This window comes from Andrena cerasifolii, chromosome 14 (assembly GCF_050908995.1).
Source record: "Andrena cerasifolii isolate SP2316 chromosome 14, iyAndCera1_principal, whole genome shotgun sequence".
In the NCBI taxonomy this organism is placed as follows: domain Eukaryota; kingdom Metazoa; phylum Arthropoda; class Insecta; order Hymenoptera; family Andrenidae; genus Andrena; species Andrena cerasifolii.
This window is the reverse complement of record NC_135131.1, coordinates 4,919,727-4,940,958: the sequence shown is the minus strand read 5'-3', so window position 1 is coordinate 4,940,958 and position 21,232 is coordinate 4,919,727. Positions and strand designations below refer to the sequence as shown.

The 21,232-nt window shown below is 39.1% G+C and overlaps 2 protein-coding genes across 2 annotated transcripts in view; one reads left to right on the top strand and one right to left on the bottom strand.

The window, feature by feature from the left end:
- Window positions 1-19,006, bottom strand: part of LOC143376598 (soluble guanylate cyclase 89Db) — a 29,207-nt gene extending 10,201 nt beyond the window's left edge. Inside the window, exons 1-12 of the mRNA XM_076827089.1 lie at window positions 18,397-19,006; window positions 13,617-13,816; window positions 12,472-12,665; window positions 12,268-12,401; window positions 11,692-11,922; window positions 10,673-10,875; window positions 10,481-10,588; window positions 9,748-9,916; window positions 8,911-9,054; window positions 7,798-7,951; window positions 7,115-7,224; window positions 6,525-6,618 (exon numbers count right to left, since the gene is read on the bottom strand). Coding sequence (XP_076683204.1) covers window positions 6,525-6,618; window positions 7,115-7,224; window positions 7,798-7,951; window positions 8,911-9,054; window positions 9,748-9,916; window positions 10,481-10,588; window positions 10,673-10,875; window positions 11,692-11,922; window positions 12,268-12,401; window positions 12,472-12,665; window positions 13,617-13,816; window positions 18,397-18,438 — 1,783 coding nt within the window. The 5' untranslated portion in view covers window positions 18,439-19,006. The remainder of the gene's footprint in view (window positions 1-6,524; window positions 6,619-7,114; window positions 7,225-7,797; window positions 7,952-8,910; window positions 9,055-9,747; window positions 9,917-10,480; window positions 10,589-10,672; window positions 10,876-11,691; window positions 11,923-12,267; window positions 12,402-12,471; window positions 12,666-13,616; window positions 13,817-18,396) is intronic.
- Window positions 160-4,299, top strand: LOC143376680 (trypsin-1). The gene is made up of 7 exons (XM_076827265.1): window positions 160-590; window positions 1,372-1,561; window positions 2,152-2,314; window positions 2,444-2,652; window positions 2,966-3,168; window positions 3,377-3,431; window positions 3,510-4,299. The coding sequence occupies exons 1-7, from the start codon at window positions 522-524 to the stop codon at window positions 3,623-3,625; spliced, it is 1,005 nt and encodes a 334-aa protein (XP_076683380.1). The 5' UTR covers window positions 160-521; the 3' UTR covers window positions 3,626-4,299.
- Window positions 19,007-21,232: the final 2,226 nt, after the last annotated feature.

The following is a 21,232-nucleotide window of genomic DNA, read 5'->3' as shown; positions in this document are numbered from 1 at the left end:
TCAGCCCGTAAGTTCCCGGTACTCGCGCACTCCTGCCATACCACAGAGCAGAATTTTCCACAAACCACGGCGGACCGATTTCGCTGTACCAGTTTCTTGCCCCCAAACCGCGGTGCACGAACATCCTCCTTTACCGCGTCGAAGAGGAAAGTAAGAATAGGGAACAGGAAAGAAACACAAGGGGACCAACGCCGCCTGAAACGGTCAGGACACCACATCCTTAGCGAACCGGTATCGCGGGTATATGGGAGCCCGGCGATGTTCACCCGGCAGTGTTTGTTCGTGGCAAATTTACATACGGTTAGCCTAAATTTTCACTCCGACTACTCGCCCGTCCACTATTCCGTATAAATATAGATGTGACGGGCGAATCGAAGTCTTGTGTGAAAGTGTACGCCGCCTTGGCAGGAAGTGTATCGGCTTCAATCGAATCGGTGGCTACTTTATTCGGAGCCGAGGTGTCCATCCATCCGCAGTAATCCCGTTCCCGTGCAACCAGGATAAGGTGTTCAGTGATAACAATGTGCACTCGGCCGATACTCTGCGCGCTCTTGGCGATCACGATGGCGTGTGCCGTTAATTGCGAGGACGTAAGTAACTGTCCTCAGCCACTCCTCCACGGTCGTTCTTTGACAGAGCTCAGAGTTTACCGCCAGCCACGGGGTTTCGCTACTGTTGGGTGGATAGCAGAAAGGAGATAGAATAAGATAGGTTTCGGAGCAGGTGGGACGAAAGTCTTCTTCTTTGGAAGAGTTCGAGTTGGGTAAATAGAGTCTGTTCTATGTGGTGGCTTTTTGGGGGAGTTTATGTGACAAGTAATGGAATGTTGTTGGATCTAGGGTAGGAAGATAAGGGGGTTGTGTCTCTACTTTTTGGAGGAAGAGTGTTTGCAAGTTCCTGTGATCGTGGATAGCTGATGAATTTGAGAGGCTTTGCTTAGAGTGTTTATTCTTCCACTTTGCGTAGTCGAGGTGTTTTATGTTGGAAGTGGGTAACGGTAATAAATTTATAGGAATGTTGATTGGTACTAACACCACTCCATTTTGTGTTCAAAGTGATGTTTATATGCGTTCTATTTAGTTTACTTTTCAACTATGCTATAATAATTGTTATTCAAGCTTTCTTTAACTAAGAAATCTATATCAAAGTTTAATAATATCGAACTACTGCTACACCCAACTGTATGGGAATAATTTCTCCAAAAATGGCAGCAACTTGTAGCCAAATTTTACTTACAATCAGATAATTGCAAGTTTTAATGTAATGAATCAAATCATTTAATTTTCAATTAAACCTCTATAAGTTATATCGAATTTTTAATCCTGCAATTAAATTTAAAAATAATTTGGAAGAAATAAATACTGATTGCAGCCACAACCTCCTGTCATCAGCACTGAAGACAATTTGAATATCACGTTAACCAACTCAACCGTCGTGGACGATAAAAATTTTTGGGAATGGTTGTACGGTTTCGTAACCGTAATCGGGCCCACACCAGCAGCAGCAGCAACAACAACTGAACTTCCGAAACCAGTGAATGGCGAAAAATGTCTACCTTGCAGTATGTAAAGATGTTCTACATTTTACACTTCAATTGAAAATTCGATCTATCTCCATGTGACTTCGTAAAATCAGATTCTTTAACCCTCGCCCATGGTGGGTCGCTTTTGACCCATGTTTACGGTTAAGTGAACAAATAAAAAAAAATAAAAAAATTATAAAAATAAAAAAATTATTCCAATGAAAATCTAACCACTTTTTACGCTCTATAAAGTTATGCAATCGAATTGTTTAAAATTTGGAATGACGAAGGATTTTTTATTTAAACTACAATTTTTAAACAATTTGTTTACATTGTTTTATAGAGCATAAAAAGTCGTTAAATTATTTTTATAACAATTTTTTTACATCTACCATAGTTTTCAAGATATACTCGAAAATCATTAGGGGATGTTACACCCTGAAGAACCGAAAATGGGCACAAACGAAAAATTGCCTAATACTTCACAGTTTCAAAAAAATCAGAATATTCGGATATTCGAACTTCCGTTGTTAGATAACTATCTTAAAAAAAAAGAAACCCTATAGTAATCTAATTTTGGAAAAAGTTGAATACAAATAAATTGAGCAATGCGTTACAAAATTCCGCAGAATGTGGCCTAACGAACACACAGAAGCGTATAGTTGGAGGTACAGAGACACAAGTTAATCAATATCCATGGATGGCTCTAATGATGTTTAGGGGACGATTCTATTGTGGCGGCACTGTTATCAATTCTCGTTACGTATTGACAGCTGCCCACTGCGTTGATAGGTGACTTGATTTTCCGCTTCAGGGGCTCTATCCTTCCGATAGATCTATCCTAAAATACACAGCTACGTGCACTACTGTATACTGTACATCAAAACACACGCATCATAAATAATTAAATAATTCCACCAGGTTTGACACGAAGCTGATGTCCGTGCGAATATTGGAGCACGATCGCAACTCCACAACGGAGGCAGACACGCAAGAATTTAAAGTCGACAGAGTGATGAAACACAGTGGCTACTCGACCTTCAACTATAACAACGACATCGCACTTGTCAGATTAAAAGAGCCCATTCGATTTGTGGGAAAGGCGAGGCCCGCGTGTCTTCCCGACAAATGTAAGTCTTGGCGACAGAGAAGCTAATCGCGAAATTTTTATTCTACCAAGTTCGCTTTCACTCGGAAAGTACAGTGAACCCATGAAATTTATAAAATTATGAAATAATACACAAGAGGAAGACAATAGGATGATAAATACATTTTGCAAGAAACAGTAGCGTTATCATAAAAAAAGGAACTCCTTTAGAGCTGAGGTTGTTTAGAATACCGTAGCAAGATCAGAAGCTTGTAAATCACATTAATTTACTTAGTACTTGCATTTATTTGAGAAAACTTAATACATGGCACATTTATCGAAATAACTTTCCCCAGCGAAAACCTTCGCTGGCGTGAAGGGTGTAGTGACCGGATGGGGAGCGGTCAAAGAATCCGGCGACGTGTCCCAAACTCTGCAGGAAGTGATGGTCCCCATTCTCTCGAACACCGAGTGCCGTGCCAGTAAATATCCATCGCGTCGGATCACGGACAATATGCTTTGCGCCGGTTACAAAGAAGGAAGCAAGGATTCGTGCCAGGTAATAAATGAGAAACAATTTACCAATGTCATTTTACTTAGTCTTCTGCGGTGCTACAACATCCTCGCACATTGTTCTGCATAAAATATATATATATACGTGTAATGATCTTTTATGTAAATATTCTTCTTAACGATCTAAAGTGTTGTTCATAATTTTAAGTGAACAAAGTATCGTTCAAAATTCTAATTACCGCTATCCTAATTAGGGGGACAGCGGTGGGCCTCTGCACGTCGTCAACAACGACACGTACGACATAGTGGGTAAGATCCGCACTCCGTTTCTCGATCATGAACAATACTTTGCTCTTAGGAGACTACGGTTACAAATTTCGTTCGCAGGAGTCGTGTCCTGGGGCGAAGGGTGCGCGCAGCCTGGCTACCCTGGCGTTTACAGCAGGGTGAACCGTTACTTGACGTGGATAAAACGCAACACCGAGGATGCTTGTTACTGTTGATCCAGTCTCGATTCGGTTGGTTAATAACTCGCAGGAGACAATACTCAACGGTTGCACCGCTTCGCGAACAGTCGCGTAAATTAATTGAGGTGGATATTCAGGATCGCGTAGGTACAGTTTTTAGGACATTGCAACACTGATGAAATGGGATATCTCTCGTCACGATCCGGCAACTTTCGACGAATTTGCAGTTAGATCGAAGCGAGTGTGGTGAGCGCACCGAGTGTTTCAAAATGGGTGTCCAAAATGTTACCATTATAGACTTTGAAGCTACACAAATCATAAGTCGCCATTATAATTTACCATTTTTCCTGCAAATCATATTTGTTCTCCAGTTTTGAGAATAAGGAAATAAGGAAGCATTTCGTTTGCTGGGAAGATTAGGAAAATCTGTTGACAAGGTCCTTCCATTTGATTTAGTAACTTGGACACTGTTTAGCTTGAAAAGAGGTCATATTTGGTATTTAGCAAGAAGATACTTCCTAGCAGAGCTGTAATTATTCGAATAATCGAATATTTCACATCGAATAGTCGAAGAATTTGAATAATTTCGAATAATTCGAATAATTTGAATAATTTCGAATAATTCGAATAATTTGAATAATATCGAATAATTCGAATAATTTGAATAATATCGAATAATTCGAATAATTCGAATAATTTGAATAATATCGAATAATTCGAATAATTTGAACAATTTCGAATAATTCGAATAATTCGAATAATTCGAATAATTCGAATAATTTCTTCGAATATTCGAATACTTAAATTATTCCAATATTCGTTACAGCCGTACTTCCTAGTTCCCAAGTAGAGAGTGTATCTGTGAATGCTGTGACACCCTTTTGAACTCACCCAGTGCGACACAAAGGCGAACTCTGCGTATTTAATTTAATAACTTCTTTAATACATACTTATTTATTTAATATATGTAGATTGTGACCGACCCCGCGCCCATACAGGGCTCGAAAGTAGCTTTTGTATTCGTTATACATGATTTTCTATCTTACACGTTGACACAGACGTTATGATATATGTGACGTGACAATTGAAAGTTAAGGCACGTACCTCGCCTCGACCCGACGAGACTCGTAACATTGAACGTACGAAAAAGAAAGTCATCGGACTTTCTCTGTTCATTTCGAGTTGGAATTTCGGTGAAAATTCACGTACCTATTGCGGTACTCGCGCGAGGCGTCGATTTGTCATGCGGAAAAGGGAGTCGAACGCTTCGCGCGTGTTCCCCTTAAGCCACATCCCCACGTGGCATAGCGAACACTTTTGAAACACTCAGTTAAGGTCATTTTTGTTGTTGTTGAAAATTTTAGCTTTTGAGCCACGAGTGTTGAAGGAGCATTTTAATTCCTCAGCATTGTTTTACAATATGTTGAAACCAAGAAATCAAAGACTGATTACAGTACACTATATATAATAATTCAACGATTTATCTTCGATATTTTATTTTTTAGAAGTTTTTTTATAGTTCAGTGTATTTTCGACCGGTTTCTATAATGTTTAGAGCTCCGCGTTTTTTGGCACGTGGGATCGTGGCTTAAGCTTCCAGTGATACTCAGATTTTCGTTTACTTTACGATACTATTGTTCCGCTCTGGGTACTCGTTTCGTATGAGATTACTTTATTACATTGAAGTACGCTATATATGAGATTTTAATAATAAATAACGACAATAATATTGTCTCTATTACGCTATAAATAAAGAAATGTACAGAACGTAGGAGTACTAGGTAAAGGGAAGAGAGAACGGAATACGGAACTAAGCAGAAAGTACTGCCAGAGGAAAGACACAGAGTGTAATTGTGGAGACGCAGTGTCAGCGTTTAGTTAAACCTGCAACGTGGAGTGAAATGAGGAAAAAAGACGCCAGAAAAGAATATAAGGAAAAGAATAAAGAATTCAGTGCAACAGGTCTTCCTACTCGCTAAATCTATCTTAAAAAAAAACATAATTGTAAATAATTGCAAATGAGATCTAAGCAACTTTTCTGACGACAATTTCTTTTTTAAATAAATGATTTTTGAATTCCTATCAATCGATGTGTCATTGTACTTAATGATTTTTTGAAGAATTCACAATTCATAATTCATAATTCATAATTCATAATTCATAATTCATAATTCATAATTCATAATTCATAATTCATAATTCATAATTCATAATTCATGATTCATGATTCATAATTCATAATACATAATTCATAATTCATAATTCATAATTCATAATTTTTAATTCATAAACTGTAAACCCAGGATTTTTAAAATGTTCACCATTCGAAATTTTCGATTAAAGTACCTTTCACAATCATTTATGGAGTGTGTACATTGGGGTCTCTTATTATGAACGACCTTATAACGAACAGTTTCCCTAATTAAATCAAAACACTCACAACGAACTTAATATGTATCCTTAATGTAACGTAATATGTGTTGATTTAATGAAAAAAACTGTTTGTTAGAGGATACCCCACTGTATTAAATCTATAACAGTACTTTACCATGAAACTATGAAATGCTGAGTGATCTTACCTATCGACTTAGCTAGCGCATATGAATTGCTTGTCAGAAAAGTGATCTTCATTGTACTTAATCCAGGAAGCTGAATATATCCAACCACCTTGACTACTAGGGTGCAGAGCAATTTAAGAAAATCAAGATTCTTTTAAAGAAAATCAGCCTTGTGTAATGCACCGCTTCGTCACGCGTTAAACATCAGTGACCAGAAGTCCTTCAGGCGGAGTAGCTTCCTCTACTGTCGACTCAACGTCCGTCTCTTCTTCGTCGAACAGCCAGTATGTCTCCATATTGCCTTTTCCCTGCGCGGAACAATAAATAATTATGCATATTGCGGACAAGGACCTGCGAAGCTGCCTTCTCCGTTATACGCACCTTGACCCAAGTCAACCCGCGTGACTCGATGCGGTAGCGATCTTGGGGCAATAACGCTTTAACGTCTGTTGAGATGTGCACTTTGCCTGGCTGAGTTACAGATTTTTTTCGAGAACGTTAGACACTTTATGAAATTTCAGCAGATTTTTGGTGGAGCAGAAAACAGGGATTATGATTCATTCTTTGTTCGTGATTAATAGGAATATTGTTTAATACAGGTATTTGAATTTCGAGATCAGAGATAGATTAATATACCAGTATTCTATCTGGTTAAAAATAAATTTCAGTACGCTTGTTTCTTCATTTTTGAAAAAGGTAACTGTGTAAAGAAACTCCTGTGTATTGAAGCATAGATACTGATCTATATTTGAGCAGAGACGTTACATAAGTTATGTAGTATTTATCGTATTAAAAATTAATAAATCAATGGCAATACTGACGTTTATGGATTCGAAGAAAATTTTCTCATCCAGTTTTCTCTAAAACGTAGACTCAGAAAGAAGCTATTTAAATTTATACCACTCTTTTTATCCCACCCTGTTATGATCCAGTTACTCTCGGATTCGTGTTCAATAAGGCAACTTACTAGACTGGTCGTCTGCATTCTGGAAGCAGTATTCACCGTGTCGCCAAAGAAGCAATATCTAGGCACTTTGATCCCGACAATACCTGCCACAGCTGGTCCAGAATGGATTCCTAAGAAAGTAGAGCACGCTTGTACTCGATTGTGTTCGTTTTCACTCGATACCTCGGATGATATTACGGGAAGCCATTCTCCGAGAAGAATATATAATAACACTTTGAGTGGCGCAAGCTTTGGCGAAGTGCCGTTTCAAAGAGACTAGCTAGGTAAGCATCAGCAAACGGTACCCGTCAGAAATTTTGTTATTATTTGCTAAACAATGCTCCTCACCTGAACCACCATTCTGTGAAGTCTCGAGTGAAGCGCACTTTTTGGCAAATAATAACAACAAAATTTCCCACGGGGGCCGTTTGCTCATGCTTACCTTGCTAGACTCTTTATTCTGGCCTTTTCGAGCAATAACTTCTGACAGAAAAGTAGACTCAGTTACTTTCAAAGCAACCATTCAGGGACTAAGAACAATGCTGTCGGTGCTTTTAAAAAAATATCAACGTGGAAGAATATTAACAGGCAGCGTGGAAGCACGCCGACGCCAGGGAAAGTGTTAAAAGGGAATAAATTGAGTGGGGATGAACATATTTGAGGAAAAGCATGCACAAGTCGTGGCAGATACTGTAGCCAATTACCTATGCGAATTTGTATGTCGAGGCCAGAAGGTAGTTTAAGCGATCGAACGTGTTTTAGTAATTGCAACGAAACGTCCGCGATATTCTCCGCGTGATTCTCGGTTCTGTCGGGTGCACCGCTCGCCGCCATGTAAACTCGGCCAACTGTTTCTACCTGTTGAAAGTCGTAAAAGTAAAATGTGCCCTATTAACCGCCCTGAAGAATATACGTAGATGTGCTTTACGCCTGTTTCCTAAGTGTTTTCGCCTTTAGAAGCATCGTAAAGCAGTGTTGCCTATGTACAGGGTTATCCACTCAACTCGGAACGCGCGAGAACAGATGAATTATTGACCAAGTAGTCAGTCACTGTGAAAAGAGGAAATTGGATTTTGGGTGTACTCAAGGTTTCTGCGTCGTTCCCCCCTGAGCCTGAGGAGAAATGTCGAGGTGATTGTCTGAAAAAGGCCTCGTGAACGTAGGTTTTCCTATACGCGACTGGATGCAGCGTCAAGAATTTCGATGTCGATTTTCTCGAAAATGAAGCGCGATATAAAAAAAAGTTACTGTTTCTTTTCGACTTATAACAAGTAAATAAGTCGATAAGAATTAATAAATTTTTTTGATTTTACGCCTCATTTTCGAGAAAATCGAGTTTGAAATTCTTGATGTTGTATCCAGTCGCGTATAGGAAAACCTTAAGGCATCTATTCTCGCGCGTGTCTTCTGAGTTAAGTGGATAACCCTGTACAGCATTCTCCCGTTATAAGTCCGGGTCCCTTGATACTTTCGAAGTACATTTATGTCCCCACTACTTCTTTTACAGTGGCTGCGGTGAGTGCTAGAGACTGAGAATAAGCGAGAGGGTCGAATAGCATACCATTTCGTTATAGGCTCGTTCAGGGCCTGATTAAGATTTTTGGGGCCCAGGGCTATCAAACCTTCCAGGGGCCCATTATTTAAAAAGCACTAAACAAAATTTCATTCAATTATGTATCACATAAATGGAAGGCTTAAAATTGGGCCTCTAGAAAGTGGGGCCCGGGCTGCAGCCCCCCCTAGATTCGCCCTTGGGATCGGCCTGTCCCCAGAGCGTTGGACTTATACCGAGACAAAACTGTATTACGCGTACTCACCTTGTACACATTATATTCGTCCATCAGAGAGTCGAAGCAGGAGAAAACAGCGTTCATGGATGACACGATGTCCATCGCGCCCTCGATGGTCGAGTAGTCAAAGTCGCAGAGCTCGCAGAACAAGACGGTTATTGACTCGAATGACTGTGAAAGATTACGGGAATATTAAAATGCTTCTGTTCCTTCTGAATAGAGGTTTCTCAGAGTCTGCAATTATTGATGTCTCGATAAATTGTTCATACTGTGCAATAGATTCTCGCTATGGGCGCGCGATCGGGCCTGGTGGCGAGCGCTTAACGCATAGCGTCGACGATTCCAAGCCGCCGATGGCGCGCGAGAGAGACAGAGCGTAGGCACGTGAAAGACGAAACGAGAGAAAGATCGTACTTTCTCCCTCTCGTAGAAGACGGTATAGTGCCTCTTCGAGATTTAGCGAATTTCTTAAACGCAGCAGGGCTCGGATCCTTAACGCCTCCGAATGTTTCGGTGGCAATTCAAACGCACAGGGACGTATTCAGTGCACGTTTTGGATATTAGTTGTCTGAAATCAGTATAAATAAGCACAGGCTAGATTTGGCGGCTTGTAACCTCAATGGTATTCATTGCACACCACTTGAGTGGGTCTCTCCTTGGTAGCTATATCTCGGGGAGGCACTATAACGTCACATCGACTCATTCGCCCTCTCTCGGTCGTTCTCGGGTTCCCTCACTCTCGACTGAATGATTCCAAGAAGTGGGGATAGCGTCGCGCGCTTAACGCGTAGTTGAGACGAGCCCATAGCGAGAGTTTACTATATGTCGTCACGCATTTAATATCCTCCCTCGATCGTACTATACCTCGCAGGTGCTCAGAGGACTGGCGCCAGCGCGTAATCGATCAGCGACCGTCTGTGGGATCATCGAGTACAGAAGGTCGTCGCTCTTGTTCTTCCACCGATCCAGGAGCGCGTAACTGTTCTCCAGCTCGATCGATCTGTGCTCCGCCTTCTCGAACAACATCTCCAATCTGTTGCATAAGATTCGCAAGGAACAGGGTTTACAGTAGGGATCAAAGGGAAGTTTAAACTCAAAATAAAATAGTTCCATTAGAAAGAATTGTATCTTAAAGTGTGTATCCCATACAGGGGCGGATTTAGACATTCGGCACCCCCAGGCTGACAAGCATTTGCCGCCTTATCCGGGAAACATCATCAAATATTTTAATTTAAAAGAGTTGCAGCAATTTTAAAATGAATTCTATATGACAACTCACATATGAGTCCTGCTAATTTGTTACAGGAAAAAAGTGTGTTGTTTTTAAAGTTGTCTGAAGCCTCTGTGCTTAAACCTTCATCAATTTCTTCTGTCCAAAATTTACCGCCCCAAATTTGCCACCTATTTAGTCTATATACAAATTCTTCCTGATCCCATACAATTGCTCAAAATAAATCAGTGATGTAGACATGAGAAAATATGAGTTTCAAATTTTCTTTTGACCACCACTGTACACGAGCACCGTAGCGTTTCGCAAGAACGATTCGTAATAACAGCTGGTTTAATTTCACCAGGTTATTAAACAATAATATTGTACCTTCCACAATGCTGCCATCCAGCGAGGACGAGCTCTCGACTCAGGCCATGGGGATTCAAGTCGTTCAGATACAGGCCCATGTTGAGCAGTTCGTCTAAACTGTTGATTCTGTTGAACCGTGCTATTTGTTACTCTCATTCCATTGTTTAATGGCATTGTTTGTGTAGGATCGTAAGACTTTGGCACACTTACAATGGGCTACACAGGAAAATGATTGCTTTGATGTCGTTGATGTATCTCATCTGCCCCTTCAGCAGGATACTTCGACCACTTTGACTACCACGTCTGTCCAATTCAGTGCTTGTGCTCGCGATATTCTCTGGATTCGACGATGTATTATTATCGTTTAATCTGATCAGCTCTAGCTCGAACATCACTGAATGAAGGTACATCACCTGCCCAAGGGAGCGTGTATTGTTATTCCCTTGAAAGTTTCGCGACGGTGGTGGATGGGTGAATTACTGCCTCGTCAAAGGACTCGTTAAAGTGCAATTAGCTGTTCAGGCAAGGGGACGTTCTTAAATTACGTAAGGCTTTTTGGGGGAGGGGGTCGCGAATTTCTTATGATTTTTTACAAGGGGGGGTCAGGTAGGGTCTTAACTAATATTTTTTAACCTAATTTTGAATAAATACAAATTCTATCATTAATGTTACCGAAACTTAGTTACATGTGTTATATTAACTTTTAAAAGAATTTTTTGAGGGGGTCTCAATATAAAATCTTACGAATTCTTATACCGAGGGAGGAAGAGGGTAAGCAATCACCAAAAGCACCCTCGCGTAATTTAAGGACGTCCCCAAAGTGATGGTGCAAAATGATAGTCGATTATTAAGATAGCTTGATAATTTTCTGGTACACTTGTTGGGAAGTATGGAACTAATAAAGTGAGCTTGTACTTTACTTGTATTATTCGTAAAATAAATTTGAATATTTCATCAGATAATTAAAGTGTAAAATTTAAACAAATCCAAATTTTACTGTGCGTAATGCTTTAGAGACAAAGAGGAACAGACGCAATTGACTTTTATTGAAAATCTGACGACTAAATTATTTCTAACAATTGAAATCCCTTTTACACAAAAATGACAGAGTAAACAAATGTTTCACTGAAATATGGGAGGTTTATGTTGAGCATGTGATATTTCGCCAAAATTTTTAGTATTACGAACTAATAACGTAATCGTGTATTTCGTAGAAAATGGTCCCTTACGTTTTCCCAGGTGCAGGCAATCCCTTTCGGCCTACGTAATTTAAACACTTCAGTGATGTGTTTGTTCAACATGGTTGAATCGCCCCATGCTTGCAGTTTGTCACCGATTCCCAGTATGTACATGTCCTTGTTCATCACCACCCCAAACGGGAAGAGCCGTAAAAGAAACATGCAGGACACTGGGGCTAATTCTCGACCTAGCGGGACTTTCATTCTGTTGGTCTTCGCGATCTAATAATTACCAAAATCACCACGTGAACACGCAATCATAAAAAAGAAAAATGTAAAAAATAGCAGTCACGAATTACGAAATTTCTTTTATCCTCCACATTTTTAGTAGCTCTAAGACTTCAAACATTCTCATTTTACAGACAATATTTTTCATTTTTTATAGGGTAAACAGAAGTCGTAACATTTGAGGAGGTAAAAGATAATAAAATATTCTCCAGATTTTCATAAATGTTACAGAAGAAGCAACTTTCTGCAAATTGTATTATTTAAAATAATTCGTCAAACTATTATAATGATACATTTAAATGCTCAAAATACCGTAGATGGAGTAGTGGGGTTACTTACATATTCTCGATTATCGAAATCGATTCTAAATTTAACCATCACGCTCCTAGACCCAGGTATATTGTTCGAAGTTTCTAATACTGTGATATTCAAGTCCGTCTCAAAGATATCTTTCGCTATTTGAAACAGCTGGCCTGTTGAAAGCGTCGGATGAAATTGTTGTTACACTGCTCGGTTGAATTAACTCCGAACAAATTTAATTACCCATGAGATAGTGCGTGAGACCTTGCCTAGTGCTTCGATACACCAATACCACGCCCTCCGGGTCAACGTGCGTAGTGTACATCGAGGGGCTCTTCATTTTCGGGTACGTGAATCTCATTTGCATGTGAATATTGTCGACGTTTTGTAAAAAATCGCACAGGTAACGACCGGTGGCCTTCACTGTGCAAGCGTACCTATTATAAAGCCATAACTGAGCTTCCCGGAAGCCAAACTAACCAACCCCAGCAAATAAAAGGTAGAAAAGCAATTGGTAACTTAACATCACGTGCTTAAACGCTGAAATTGAAAATTTTACAAAAACTGGAGTCGGTCAGTTCGCCTTCTGACAGGCTCCACCCAGGGGAATCTTTATTTTCGTTTTTCAAACACTCCCAAGAAGAAACGCAGCGTTGACGCAAATAAATAACATTTATGAACAAAAAGAAAAACACTAAAGGAAACTGGGGCACGTTTGATCCAATAGACAAGTCTGCAATTATAGGCAGTTTCCGACACTAACGAATCGCACAGATCATGTTTCACATTTAATGCTCAAACGATCTCCCCAGAGGCACGAAAGCTGATAAAACGTGGGCACCACCCGATCCTTGTCTCTGAAGTGCTGAGTAATTGGGGCAATTTAACAAATCGTCCGTGACAAGCTGCCTCGTGAATTACGAATTAAAAAGAATGGCTAAGCTTAATCGCGGCGATAAGCTCTCAATAATTCGCAGTTCAAAGTGGCTCGATGGGTGCATTAAATTTGAACAGGGAGAAACATTAATTAATCGTGCCCCTTAATGGAACCGCAGTCATTACCGCTGGTAATAATTTATTGCACGTGGTGCAGTCCTCGGCCTGGTAATTAAACCAGTGGCAATTAAACGGTTCAATTAACGAGATCCTAAATTCAATATCGTGGTACAGATTGATCCCATCGGACACACGTCCCAGCGCATGCGAACTATAGAGGGATATTTTGCTTCTATTCTCGATATTTACGGCGCTGTGTACGTTGCTTAACAATGTTGTTATATTCGAATCGTATTTCTCGATTGTTTTAATTCGAAAGCGATTAAACAAGGGATAGAAGAGAGTCTGGCTTTATTAAAATATTTTCAATTGTTTGTTTTTCGTTTGCTTACCCTAAGTTGTTACAAAACCGAACGAAACATTTGCCAAAGAATTCCATCACATTGTCCATAGAATCGCCGCTGTGGTTGACCAACGCGATGGCCAATTTGGTCATCAGCTCGTCCGGATATAATTGTCGCGTGTTGAAAACCATGTGCTTGCAATCAGCTTTCTCCAGAAGCTGACGCCACACGTCTTCGCCATATTCTAACTGCAACGAGAAGTTTGTTCTCAGTGTTAACGTCTTCTCTTTCTTATTATGATATTGATAAGTTACACTATCGTGTAAACTTCATCAAGTTTAGTGTTAATAGTTTATAAATGTTGCTCAAGAGTTGTGCACGCGTGATCCTTAATGCAGCGCTATGTCGGGTAAGAAAAAGTGGCTCGGAACGCTTTTTGTTTTAGAATATTTTGTCATTGGATATTAATATCAAGTGTCAATGTTCCTTAAATTTTTTATCGTCACACTGTGGCTATCAACAGATGTGTCGCTGACGCTGTGGAAGCAAGTTTCTTAGTTACATCTACGTTTCATTCACGCAGATCTTACCGCAGAAGGTGTGATCGATTTCCATTGGAAGTAGCTTAGACATAGCGAGAAAAGAGGATATAAAAGGATGGGGTGTATGCCCGCTTCTATTATACTCGGGGGAGTATTCTTCTTCCATTGTACTTCCTCAGGAAAAATAAAGGGCAGAATATTACACGTTACTTTGAAGATTACGAGCATAGTCAAAGTTAATTTCATTTTCTTTTCCTCGAAGAGGACCTTAGACAAATAATTTACTTAGAGTGCAATTTGAGAATAATAAATTGATAATGCAGTCTTTTTCTCCTTTCACGTCGATGTCGCATTAATCCTGCTACGCTCCTCGAGTCCTTTTCGACGCAATCGAATTTTCATTTCTTTAAAAATTTTTCTAATTATGAGAAAAATATAAGGAGACTGTTACTGACATGTGTGTGTGTGTGTGTGTGTTTTTTTGGTATTCTATTAAATGTGTAGTTGAACTAGAAGCCATAGCAGGGTTAATGTATTTTTAATTATATGCGATTATTGTTAGTGTGATGCTATTTAAGTTAATCAAGCTGGATAAATGATTAAATGGTTATTTGATTACTGTGGTACGCACAATTTAAATTAATTATTGACATAATCATTATTAGTAATGGAATACAACCATCGAATACATAAAACGAGCCATTAATAGTGTACTTAAGACGTAGAAGATAAACTGCCATGATTCAGAAAGCGATTACTTAGTATGCAGCAATGTATTAGTAAGTGTACCAAAAGCTATTCGTACCACGCATTCACGATAAATTGATTCCCACAATCAAGCCAGTTTCTGGTTCTCCATTGGATAATCAATGTGTCTCCCTCTATAATGGCTTTGGTCACGAAAATGAATACGGTCGCCACACTAATGAAGCCACCCCAGATTCAATATACCAAATGGACACGCAGATTTCTTGAAGCGGGTCGTCGAAATTTAATAACATCGAATCTTGGGCGTGTGTCACGAAAATTAGAACAATTCGTTGGTATGATAATGTACAACTTGCCTGCTCTAATTGCAAGTATCATCATTGGAATGAATCTAAATTATGCGTATTAAATTGATATTTCTTCTATTCTCGTTTTACTAATACTCGTGGCTGTTACAAGTATATATTTTCAGAGAAACACCCCTCTTTATTACAAACCATTTAACGAGCATTAGGTACTTGAGATCAGCCACTTGAAACTCTACTTTCTTATTTGAGTATCTAATTGGGGTAATTGAGGAGTTCAAATGGTAAATGATGCAAGTGCCAGTTAAGTGGAAATTTTCAATATTGTCTTTTCAACCATAGTGATATTGGTATTTATGATCTCAGCTTTATCTCGCGACAGCCCTTGAAACTGAAATAAATTATTCTAGCACTTGCAGCGTTTACCACCTCAGCATGGAATTTACATTATTTTCCAATAAAAAAATAATTTTCCATTTCTCTGGCACTTACATCGTTTACAATTTCAACTCCTCAATTAGATACTCCTGTTTGTATATTATTATAAGATTTCTTTTAATTGCAAATAATGAAATGATGTGTCGGAATGCAATGCGGTGCATGAAAACTCTCGAGAACCAGAGCTCGCGAGGTTTCCTTGCCTCGGTAAGTAGAATAGGTCTGTCATGAACAGACAATGAGTACTAGAAGGCTTACTCTAGTTTGTGATACGAAACGAACCACGTTTGGAAAAGAGCATTTATAATTCCTATTACAAACATCGGAGAAAGAATACTTTAACATATTTATTTATTCCTTCCATACAATAAACAAAACAAAACAAACCACAGCACCAAACTGAAACTGAGTTGTAACTTCAAAGGATTTAATTTTTAACCGACTTCAAAAAGGAGGAGGTTATAGATTCGACTCGTTCGTATTTTTTCTATGTTTGTCCCCGTATATCTCCCCAGCATGTTATGTCAATATATATAAAACTAAAAAGTTGAAAATAAAAAAATTTTAAAAAAATATTAAATCTGACTTCAAAATATTAAAAATGTACTAAAAAGTAAAAAAATAATTTTTTCTCTTATTTAATCTACGACTCTTATATTTTTTAAGTCGACGCCTCATCAATTGCTCTGTGTAAATCTGGCGTCGACTTAAAAAATATGAGAGTCGTAGATTAAATAAGGGAAAACAAATCTTTTTTACTTTTTAGTGCATTTTTATTAATTTGAAGTCGGTTTTAATTTTTTTTTAATTTTTTTTTCCACTTATGTTGACTAAGAATTTTTTATTCAATGTAATGAATACATGTAATGAATTATGAATGAATATGTAATGAATTACATTTTGTCTATACTTTTAACTATTTTCCTTGAGTATCTAATGTACATATACAGAGCGTTCAGGCTCACATAGATCTTACGCAGATTCCAACTTTTGAATGATCAGGAGTATAATAGAAATATCTCTTAAGAAACATTGCAGTAATTAATAATAAGGTGGTTGTCAATGACACGTGAACAGAATATCGGGGAAAAATGTCCACAGGTGTCCTTAAGTGCCGGAAGGATGATGCTATTTTTAAAACTTCGTACAATTAAGGTGTTGCACCGAAAGGAAGTCTAAGTCCATCCATATTCAGGTACGTCGTTTGTTTGGTACATTGAATCCACTTCCTTCCACGACGCACGTGACTCTTTTCGCGAACGACTGATTATTTTGGGGCGACACCATAAATCAATAATTTGCCTGGCACGCGTCGATAAACACGTCAATGCATCCACTATTTGGTGCCGCGTCATTATCGCTATAAACTTAGTGCTAAATCCGACCTGGGAGTGAGATATTTACTGTGTCGTGTCAACAAAAGGGAGGATCTCCCTCGAATCACGATTTCACGGTGATCCGATAGCTCCATTGCAAAGAGAGGGAGAAGTGAACGACGGGGGAAGAATTCAGGACATTTATTTCCAACGTCAACATTTGACTGAGCTGAATTTATCAACACGACCTGGAATGCATGAGAATCTTCGATGTGGAGGATTTTGGAAGAAATTAGTATAGTAGGATCATAATCGGTCTTTGAAATTTTTTTAATGTTTTTTAATTGTTTAATTTGTTATTTATTTAACTTTTAAGTATTGAGTAACTCAAATGTATCGGGACACGTGTTTGCGGATATCTCTGATATATCTAACAAATATATTTTGATTGATTTATTATGGTATTTTACAAACATTAAGCTACTATTGAACAACACAAGCAATATTTATTAAGAAATAATGTTGATGAAAAATTTGACAAAAAAGTCAAGACCAAGTGTTGAAATTCTGAAAGCCAGCATTGGGCATAATTAAAAATAATTTGGGAAGAAATTCAAAAGGAAACTTTGAAAAACCGAAAGGAATATTCAGCGTTTTTATATCATTTGGTGGTAAAATATAGTTCCTCTATCATACCAAATCATTCAACTAAAATTAAGTTTCTTTAAAAATAGTTATATTATTACAGCATTAGCTAGGTGTCCAGCTACTTATGGAGGGTAGTATATAACCTGAACATCGTCAGAAAGACTAATAAACATCTGAAAGGAAAGCGTTCTCAGATACCAAACGAAACTTCATTCCATACAACTACCTACTCGACAACTCACATTAATTCTCGCAAAGTAGAAAACTCACTGATCCACGTATTTTCTTATACAGCACTCTAATTCATTCCTTCCCAGCTTTAGCTGAACATATCACCCAAAACCCACCCTACTAATGCCACCGATATTCTTTCCACCAACACTGGACTAGGACAGATACCCACCATGAATCTCAAACTTTCCCAACTGACAAGTAAAAATGCCTTATTCGCTCCAAAAGACACACCACGATTAACAAACATGCCTAGCACCCGGCGTGCACCAAACAGAACCCAAGAAGCTTCAACAAGGAACCGATATCAATCTTATTTGACAGAAACATTCATCGCCCGTTCAATTGGCAGGAATTGGCCTGATCAGGTCTAACTGGTCCGTGCACGTGCTTCCTTTTTCTCCTTCTCCTCTTCGCACCGCGCCGATCCTATTCATTTTCGACCACGAAACCGTCGGGTCCGTCTCGGAGCAACACTTCACCGTGGCTCACTGTCTGACGCGCGTGAACAGGGAAAAAGCCACGGCAGGTGAAAAGAGGGGGCACGTCGCAAACACACGTGGACCAAAAGAAGACAGGGACCTGGACTATATACATAGAAACGTGTCACACAGAATCTTGCTCATTCGCGGTTACAGACCTGCACGAAGTGCTGCACGCACTCCAACAGCATGCCGTACATCGTCCCGCGGTTGTGGCCGTCGCGATATCCGTCTCACCCGGTTCACGTTCCTGCTCGCGGGATGGTAAACAGGGGTGCGCGTGAGGGATCGAACCGTGGCTGGAATCGGGGATACCGATCTTTCGCGATCTCACTGGCGTCTCGTCGCGGACCGTATAGCATCGTCGCGGCGGACGCGTTGCTCTTGCCTTCTGTCAAGTCAAGCGTTTCGCGCCATCGCGATGGACGATCGTGTGCGTGGTCCCGGCGGCCTCCTAGTTTCGCCCCCGTCGTGGCACGTGATGGAGAGGGAGAGACCGATCCGGCTCGACGGCGCGCCGAAGTTTGAGTTTCAGAGGTAGTCACGGGGGTAGCTCGCCGCGGGAAGGGTGGCCGGCGGCACCCCCGGGCACTGCGTGCGCAGGCTTACTTAGTTCTCGAGACTTTTAACACCTGGTTGCGTCCAACGACTTCCGAGCCTGGGAGCGGGCGAACGCCGTTTCCCTGCGGAAAGTTCGACGGAGCGGGATAACAGCACATCGTGGCGTGGGTTCGTCGAAGTGCGCGCGGGGAAACTTTGTACCTAGATTTCGCGCAAGATTGCGGGGGGTGATGGGATTGGGAAAGCGGAGATTCTGTGTGGAAAAGTACAAAGTGTTGAGCGGAAAATTTTTGCACACAGCTCTGTTTTGGAGGAAAATTGATCAGGACTTTTTGATAGTTGTAGGTGCTATTTAACGCTATTTATGTAGGTGCTGTTTTGGTGTAAATTACTGTAGGTTGGTTTTTGAAGTTGTATATACCGTGGCAGTCCCGATTTGCAACCCTTAAGGCTGATTCGTATACGTCGAGTAATTTAGTCGAGTGGCGAGTAATTTAGTAATTTACCATTGTTTTACTAAATTACTCGAAGCGTCTGAAACACCTAGGGTTTATAGAAAAACCGGTTTTCGAATTACACTATTCCCAAAAAACCGGTTAAATCGGTTTTCGAGTTTTCACAAAAAAAAAACATAATTACAATAGTAAATAAATATTTGTACTTACTTTACAAAATTTCAGTTTCCTTAATATTATGAAATTACAAAAATATAACAAAATAAAATATACTCTATCTATAAAAAAACAAATAAAAAATAAATAAAATAATTGAAATCCGTACAAAATATAAATCTTTTAAGCGGTAGTACCAAATTATAAAGCTTTATTCCATTTACATAGTATTTTTTTCCGAACATATGAACTCATGAAGATTAGTTTTACAATAAACCCGGGTTTTAAAAACCAACCCTAAAATCAGTATTTATTCTGAGTGTCTCGGTCGGTTCGCAAATACGTTCCGGTATTTCTTCATTTTTTAATTGATTAATGAAACATTTCTAAAGAAAGTTTTATGTACAGAAAAATGTGACTTGGCTCCCAAATAGATGGTTGCCATTCTTGTAATTAGTATTGTGTTTTTCATTGTTGTATCAATTTTTAACTACTACAATAAATGCACTCCTTTTCTAACAATTTTCGTTCTGCCTCTTTCCTTCTTTTTACATGTCCCGGTTTGTTGGGGAAGAAATATGGTAACCCTATCTGTAAACATGAATGTTGCTTGTGAATGTGTGCACGAGATTTGCGTCGTAGAATGAAATTCTTCCGTTTTTCTGCAGGGCACGGAAATAACGCTTATTAATTTGCATTATTGGTGTTCCAGAAATAAAATGTGCCTTGTAGAAATTAGCGAGAATTACAAGTGTACGGAACAGTTCAAAAGTGCACGCGATAATGCGTGTCAGATGTTGAAATTATCGTAGAAGATACAGTTATCTCCACTACATACGTGCCGATGTTTTTAATATAGGTACTCGGCTAGTGGAAACACGCGAGGCATTACAATGCGTTTTCCGAGGATAGAGTTTAATTTCCGGGCAGAGTATTTTCTGTCATCCCAGTTCCTCTGTACTGGATATTAATTCTGCTTGAGAACACAATTCTATCAGACCATGGTATTGTTACTCACATCGTTCTTGCAATAACTAGTAACCATTTTTTAAAGGTATACTCTATTGGAAATATTTGCATCGCTTGAATATTAAACACGTTATCACTTAGGTATACCTCTCTTATTATTAGGAAAATATTTCTTGTAAAAATGAATCATTTTAACAATTATATTGCTATGAAAATTGTGTTTACTGCGACAAGTTCAGTGATTCAATATTTATATTTCCAGTACTGTAAGTATTGCATTTCCCCCGGGCACACTGCGTACTCGCGTTTAGAACCGAGGCACTGAGAGCAAGAACGGACTAACCCACATTGAAAAAAAAATAATTTGTCATATTTTATATAATTAGTAGGGCGTATTGGAATACATTATTGTTATTAACTCAATTTCGAAAAAAATATGGGTTAGTCCGTTGTTGCTCTCAATGCCTCAACTATTGCTAATAAACTGGAAAGTAAGACTGAGATGTCTCCTAGAATGAGTATAGTGGCAGGAGTTCTACAGCAGTCTCGAGTCTTTTATTCTACAAGATGTTTAGCGTACCATCTTCCATAGTTCGCGCGTCTTTGCTAACAAAACCAGAACGATGCCGTTATATGGTCACAGGAACATAATCCTTTATTAAAAAATTATAAAAATACATCATGAAAGATACAAACTTTATGATAGATCATAAAGATACAAACAGGTTTTTTGAATTTTCATTACAGGCTCAGAAAAAAGTTGAAAAAAACGACCTTTAATATTTTTTTGCTATTCCGACGAATTGCAATTTTTTTTCAAAACGACGTAACACGCCACTTAGCAAACTAATCC

Coding starts and splice junctions, on each gene's coding strand:
- LOC143376680 (XM_076827265.1), top strand. CDS start 522: ATGTGCACTCGGCCGATACTCTGCGCGCTCTTGGCGATCACGATGGCG. Junction 1,562..2,151: donor CGAAAAATGTCTACCTTGCA/GTATGTAAAGAT, acceptor AAAATTCCGCAG/AATGTGGCCTAACGAACACA. Junction 3,169..3,376: donor GAAGCAAGGATTCGTGCCAG/GTAATAAATGAG, acceptor TATCCTAATTAG/GGGGACAGCGGTGGGCCTCT.